This window comes from Anarrhichthys ocellatus, unplaced genomic scaffold (assembly GCF_004355925.1).
Source record: "Anarrhichthys ocellatus isolate YVR2014 unplaced genomic scaffold, GSC_Weel_1.0 scaffold146, whole genome shotgun sequence".
NCBI lineage: Eukaryota > Metazoa > Chordata > Actinopteri > Perciformes > Anarhichadidae > Anarrhichthys > Anarrhichthys ocellatus.
In genome coordinates, this window is record NW_022280176.1 from 161,304 (window position 1) to 168,586 (window position 7,283).

The 7,283-nt window shown below is 42.5% G+C and overlaps 2 protein-coding genes across 2 annotated transcripts in view; both read left to right on the forward strand.

Moving 5' to 3' along the window:
* The first annotated feature begins 151 nt into the window (after positions 1-151).
* LOC116400089 (glycerophosphodiester phosphodiesterase 1-like) lies at positions 152-4,734 on the forward strand. The gene is made up of 6 exons (XM_031877746.1): positions 152-622; positions 1,867-2,042; positions 2,221-2,326; positions 2,637-2,729; positions 2,956-3,167; positions 3,376-4,734. Exons 1-6 carry the CDS (start codon positions 362-364, stop codon positions 3,521-3,523), a joined length of 996 nt encoding a protein of 331 aa, XP_031733606.1. The 5' UTR covers positions 152-361; the 3' UTR covers positions 3,524-4,734.
* A 97-nt stretch (positions 4,735-4,831) lies between these two features.
* Positions 4,832-7,283, forward strand: part of LOC116400090 (MAPK regulated corepressor interacting protein 2-like) — a 6,699-nt gene continuing 4,247 nt past the window's right edge. Inside the window, exons 1-3 of the mRNA XM_031877747.1 lie at positions 4,832-5,916; positions 6,018-6,087; positions 6,589-6,728. Coding sequence (XP_031733607.1) covers positions 5,862-5,916; positions 6,018-6,087; positions 6,589-6,728 — 265 coding nt within the window. The 5' untranslated portion in view covers positions 4,832-5,861. The remainder of the gene's footprint in view (positions 5,917-6,017; positions 6,088-6,588; positions 6,729-7,283) is intronic.

Sequence of the window (7,283 nt, forward strand, 5' to 3'; positions counted from 1 at the left end):
TCAAAATAGCACTTTACACATTTATCCGAAAGTCACTTCACCTCTATAAACTGTATTTAAACACCTGACAATGGACTAATTGTCATATATGTATTTATATACTTTATATATATATATATATATATATATATTTATTTTTTTCAAACTTGACATTGACGGTTACGTTACCTCTCCATCCTCTCATCTATTCACGAAATGAGCTGCTGATTTTCAGTCCTCTTTAATGTGCGTTTAATCTGCTCTCCGCTATGTAGTCACCTGCGTGCTGACAACAGAGCTTCATCCATGGCATCTTTCTGAACAACAACGACTCTTTCCGCTCCGATCGTGACATAAATATTGCGTCCGGGCCCGTTTCAAGATGCTGCAGATCGGAGATGAGGTGGTGTATTTCTCGGCGGTGTTTCTGCTGGTGGTGTTGGGGACGCGGAGCGCCACCGGAGCCTCTCTGCTCACCGCGTTCCTCTACGTTTTCATGGTGATGTTCCGCTTTCCTCCGGTGCCAGCGGACCAGGCCGGCCGCGTCCTCCGGCCCAGGGCTCCGTCGGGCGGCGTCCCGGTGGTGGCGCTCCGCGGAGGCAGCTACGACGCTCCGGAGAACACCGTGGCAGCGATCAGAGAGGTGGCATGCAGGCATCAGTCTTCTGTTTAAATGCAAATATATAGCTGTGACTGTGTGCCCTACTATATAACTTAAGTATATAGCCTGTAGAAATGTAGGCTACATATTCAACACCCAAATACTTTTCCATATTTAGTTTATGTTGGAATCTAGAGCACTGCAGGTGCAAAGGAATATTAAGCCAATGACGTATTTTGTGCAATAATAATTGTATTGATGGCTTAAACTGTTTATGCTTTGCATGTCGTGACTTCCCATTGTGCAGTGTAAGCTGAGCGCCACATCTGCAATTCTGAATGGACAGGGAGACTAGAGCTGGTTAGCTTGTTTTCCATCCGATCGGTGGCTCATTATGCTCTGATGAATTGATTCCATCTTCGTGATGAAGTCTACACACTTATAAACCATTTCTCCACCCTCTGTTTCTGTTTTTTTCACATACTGAAGGTGCTGAGTCGGCTGTGCTTGTGGCGTAACTGTCCTACATGCAGTTAGCATCCTAAGCTCTATACTCTTCCTAATGCCTCTCACCTGTCCAGTTTCTTCACCTCTGGATGAGTTTCTTTTGTTCTACGAAGCCTCTTCTCACACATTTTAAACCATCAGCCTATTTAACCTTCCCTTGGCAGCTATTGAAATTGGAGGATAAGATGACGTAATCAATTGTGCTCTAGATTTTGTGAAGGGCACAGTACTGAAACCAGTGTTTTGGAGTTGATAATGATGGAGAGCTCCAGTTTGCTGCTACTGAACCTTGTCTGTATTACTGAACATGGGCAGGTACCTTTGGTTTGCACCATTTGTGGGCATTCTGGTGACAATTATGTGCATCCTTTTGACGTGCAAAAAAACCTAAAACTGGAGTATCCACCCTTCAAATGTTATATCCGTTAACTCTGTGTTCTAAAGACACATTCAAATCAACATGCGCCATTTGAATATGTTGCCGGTTTGCCTCTTCTTCTTTCATGTTACACATATGCATTCAGTTCACATCTACTGTACTCTGCATGTGGCTGTTGCACTGGAAGATATGCACACTGTCCACAGATATGGAAGAAATATCCTTACTATTAAATACTAACTTACTGAGTTGAACTTCCTTACTTACTCGTTTTCTCCCGTTGTTCCCAACCCCAAGCCAAAACCATTTTTCTACCTGTCAGTAAATTTCCATTTTGCAAAATAAATCTATCTTTACATCTTCTTCTGCCCCGGGATGTCCCTGTGATGTCCTGCTTTAGGCCAGTAGAAACGGGGCAACTGGAGTGGAGCTGGACCTGAGTTTCACAGCGGATGGAGTGCCCATACTGATGCATGATGAGACTGTGGACCGCACCACCAACGGCTCTGGACCAGTTAGCAATCTGCTGTTGGTCCAACTTAAGAAACTAGATGCTGCTGCTCGTCACAGGCTGAAGTAAGCTGCACATTGAGCCGTCACTTCTACTAGTCTAGCTTGTGATTCAATGTTTGGATAAAGAAACAAAGGACAGTGGTACCGTGACATAAGATGTACTTGTCACCATTTAAAGTATCTCTACTCGGTTGCTTTGTCACAAATTTGAAAGACAATAAGGGAGAAATCTCATCTCCAGGGACAAGTTCAGTGGGGAGAAGGTCCCAACTCTGCAGGAGGCAGTGGAGGAATGCATCAGACACCAGCTGACCATCTTCTTTGATGTCAAAGGTCAACCTGATAAGGTACTAAAAAGGACTTCATAAATAATATATGAATGCATGCATATATGGAACAATGATGTAAGCTGGCTGTAGCCTAAAGATATGCTTTAATGCAGAGACGTTATAGCTGTCTGTCTCTGCAATCGGCCTCCTAGCCAAGCGGCTCACTAAGATTGCCTTCTTTTTTTTACCTACATTTTGACCCTTATCGGAGGCACTAATTCTGGTAATCTCTTTACACAAGACGGTTTATTATCGGATATTTAAATAATGTTCTGTTGGTAATCTCTTGTTTTTTTATGGAACATTGAAAACGTGTCCTCTTTTCTAGGCTGCATCAGTGCTCCGTGAGATGTATAAGAAGTTCCCTGTCCTTTACAATTCCAGCATTGTTTCTTCCTTTGAACCCAAAGTCATCTACAAGGTAACAGAAAATATGACTGATTAACACAAATGAAAGCCTTTAGAAAGCTATTACAATGTTTTTAGGGGGTGTTTTGTTGCTACAACCCAAGATGAAATGGATTTCTGGTTTGCTGCTTTTAACTGAACCATCACACATATTGTCATAAAAGTAAAGAGACTGCTTCTGACTGAAGAGGCAGACCCTTTTTCTAATTCTGACAGTACTCTGTTGACTCCGCTCACAGATGCGCCAGACGGACCCCAACGTGGTCACGGCTCTCATCCACCGCCCCTGGAGACTGAGCCGCTTTAGCGATGGCACTTCTCGGTCCCTGACGACATCGGGTCAGCTGTGGATGGGGATTCTGGACGTCTTGTTGGACTGGGCCCACCACCACATACTGTGGAAACTCTGTGGTGTCTCTGCCATCCTCGTACAAAAAGACTTCATCTCACTGTAGGTGACATTTATTTTTTTTTTTGGCGTTAAAATGCACAGCCGCAAAGCTCAGGGCTAACGATGCCTAACGATATACCCGTCTTTCTCATATATATATTCACTATGCTATATCATGTACTTATTGCAACTAACAGATATTTGTCTGGCTGTGGGGCTTATCTTATTTAGTGAGCTGTAAATGTATTTCCTTCCTCCTTTCGCTCAGGGACTACGTTCAGTACTGGGCCGACCGAGGTGTGGAGGTGGTGGGCTGGATTGTTAACACTGCTGTGGAGAAAGACTACTACCAAAATCTGCTGAAGATTGGCTACATCACTGAGAGTCTGCTGGAAGACTGTGATCCACGTTACTGAATGATCACACACACACACACACACACACACACACACACACACACACAGACACACACACACACACACACAGGGATGATTTAAATCTCAAGTGTTTTCAACTTGTAAAAGATGACATTTTGGAAACTCCTTAGTTTGACAAGACTACATAATTACCATAATTAATACATTTCCCAGTTTATTGTCCATTTGAAGGACATAAAATACTAAATTATATGTAGAAATAAATGTATGTATAATATGTAGATGAAGTTAATTATAAGATGGGGGGGATGCTAGATATTTGGTGCTAAACAACATTGTTGTGGCAATCGAACAATCCAAGCTTTATAGAAATATATGTGATTTACTGGAGAGGTAAGAACACGGCATTACCTGTAGCTGGCATACAGGTCATTTCCTTTTAAATCCAGTAAACCACAAAGACCCAGCTCTATACTTCCTAGTCTTTATCCTACTACCAGCAGCATTACCTATAACTCTCCTAGACCAGGATTAGGTTACATAGGGTTATGGTCCATTAAAAGACTTTTCTACCTTCTGTTCTGATCTTTCAGAAACATCCGTGTAAATAGTTGTAACGTTATATTTGTAACATATCAATGCCTGCTATCGTGAGATTTATTTACTAATAGACTATTAACAAGGGATTTTCTCCAGTCTGTTATGATGATCATTGATTGTTCAGTAACTTGCCTTCTATCATTACTCATTAACTGCACTAATACACAAGAATTTTAATTGAAATAATATCAGATTTGATGCTCCAACGAAGGGAAAGTAAATGTGCCAATGAATCCTGAGACACATGTGAGTGTAAACTCAAAGATATTCTTCATATATACTTCTTTAATACCTTCATAATGAATCATCAGAGAAGGAAAACAATTTGTTTGTGATATTGGCTCGTACCTGAATTGTAAAAACAAAATATTGTAAATAAAAATAATAATGACAAAATCAAATAAAAATATAGGTGCAAATTACCATGTCATCCACGAAATTGTTTTTGGACTAGATACCATAAAACCTTTTCATTTAACTTTTCAGTCATATTTCCTGTTATAATGATCTAATGCTGCTTTAAACAACTCTCCTCAGAGCTTTAAGAGGGAGAAATGCTTTCTCTTATTTTAATCTAACTTAATTGTTTTGCCTGAAAACGGTCACATTTAAACTTGTTTCTCAGAGTTAAATATATATATATAAACATGTATCTTTTCTTTCTCTTTCCTGTAGTGTTAAGAATGTCTTGTATTCTAGTAAGAGATAAATCACTCGTCAAAATATCTTATGTTCCTCTTCTGAAATAAAAGAATGTAACTCCAGTTTGCACAACTGATGGAGGTTAATAAGTGAAAACCCTAAATTATAGTTTTAAAAAAAGTATTAGTACGAGTGTTCTTTGTATTGATTTCTGTTAATTGCCAGCTGGGTATCTTTGTCCACCCATCTTTTAATTGATCACATTATCAGTCAGTATATTCTCTAGTAAAGCTCGGTTGCATTGTAAACATAGTGTTGTGTATGTGATTGCACTGTGCACCTGACCTCACCTGCGTGTACTGTAAACACTGTTGGGCACATGGGGGCCACATGAAGCAGCAGACAAATGATCCCCATTGAATAAATTCTCATTCTGCAAGTTTAACTCATCTGGTAGCATTTGATTTATGTAACATCCAGGAACATGTGTAGCGGGGGAAGTAATTATTGATACAATTATTTATGGAATTGTGAAGAAAATAGTGGACCTCGGTCTCTCGTCGGCGTTACAAATGTCGGGGGACACTGTCTCTTTAAAACGCCGAGGGAGGCGCGTATGAACGTCAAGAAGTGGTGCGCTTCGACGGTGTGCGTCCACTCATGAATGGCAGACGCTGTTTCAGGTTGTGTGACATTGTGGAAGTGCAGGACACTTCAGCACCCAAAGTGAGTTACGTTAAAGGTCTGGACTGGGGGACCGGCAGGTGAAAGGGGGGAGGGTCGCTGGATGAGATGCGCCCCGACTGCTGGTTTTACGCGGAGGAGAAATCGGCGCACGGTTCTGTTCTCTACGCGGTTACCAAACACCTTGTGTCGTCTCATGTCAGCTCTGTGCATTTGCGTTGGCTTCAAACTTTCGCCCTGTGAGTGGAATCCAGCCTGATCAGCTGAGGAGAGGACTGACACTTATTCGCACATCAAGGGAGTCTTTTACTCATCGACAGATCCTGGAGCAACGTGTTCGACTTACAGTGCCCTTGATTAAAGTAGGCGTGCTGTCCCTTTGTACCTGCACCGTCTGGACTTGTTACTTCAAAGTGCCAAACTCAAATTTCACAGGTGACTCTTCCTGCGCATGATGTACACAATTGCAAGAGGTCCCAGCAAACTGGTCACCCAGCGACGGACAGGTGAGACACTGAACACACCGATCCAGCAGACATTCACTTGGTACCAATTGTTTTGTCTTGTTTTTTTTAAAAGTAAAATATGAATTTTCCTTAATTTGTAGGGCAGACTCAGCAACTTGACAACCAAATAAACGACTTCAAGCACAAACAGACGTCCTGGAGTATCCCTGAGTAAGTGTGCAACTGTTGGAGTGACATCTCCTGCTGGTAATGAAAACCCACCCTAGTGCCCCCAGTACTGCCTCTGTGATGCTTTTTCATGTGTGTCCAGATTAAGTTGCGTGTGTTAGTAAATGACAGTGTCCTAGCAGCAGTGGACGTCACCAGCTTCAGACGGACGGCGTTTGTTCATCAGCCTGAATGATTTATAACTTCTTCACACAATAGCTTCACTGAGACTCGGTCTGCCTGCTGGGCTGTTTTGCTACCTTTAAACCACCCAGTGTGTGTGTGTGTGTGTGTGTGTGTGTGTGTGTGACCTTGTAGGAAGTCAAGGAGGGACATGGTCCTTCATTCAGCTGTTCAATCTCTGACTCCCACACAACCAACCCTGCTTTTTAGGCCCAAAGGCTGATACTTTTGAGACATGAGAGTTGTCAGATGTGCAGAATTTGCAGAAAACATCAGATTAATTTGTGACATGTTGTTGTTGTTTTTTCTTATACCCATCAGCCTTCCTGCACCCAAGATAGTTTTCAGCCGTCCGAATGGTAAGAAGTACCATCACCCTGCTCCGGCTCTCCCTGCAGACCACCAGCAGGAAGAGAGCTTCACACCTGTGCATGAGGAAAACGTCAAATTTGTCTATGACGGTAAGGGAATACATGAACAGGAAATACGAGACAACACTTTTTATTGTCTCACTGTTACCAAAAACCTGTTCCTCGTCGACTGTTTTGTGAATGCCATTGTTTCACCATCAAGTGTTTAAATTAAATGCTAACCTCCCCCCCCCCACCTCTCTGAGGCCTCACCCACACACAGCTGCTCTGACACTGATAGCCATGATAGGCACCTAGCAGAAAAATGCCTTCACACCCACATATCACACTTCTCATGACCCACGGTGGCACATGTGCTGAAGGAAATAGCATTTTTGGCACTAGCAGCCACTGGGGGAAAGGAGTCTTGTTGTCCCCCTTTAAGGTAAACAAAGACTTCTGACAGGCTGAAGTGTTTTATTGGGTCTGGATGAATCTCTGTGACCCAGTTTTGGAGTGAGCACTTCTCTTTAACATGCACAGGCTCTCATTCAGTCTCTGGGAGACTTCATGTAGCTTGGCTACTTGGTGTTGAAGCTCAGCCACAGCAACTCATAAACAACTCCAGTAACCTTGGTGTTTAGTGGACAAGGACACAAAGAAGGC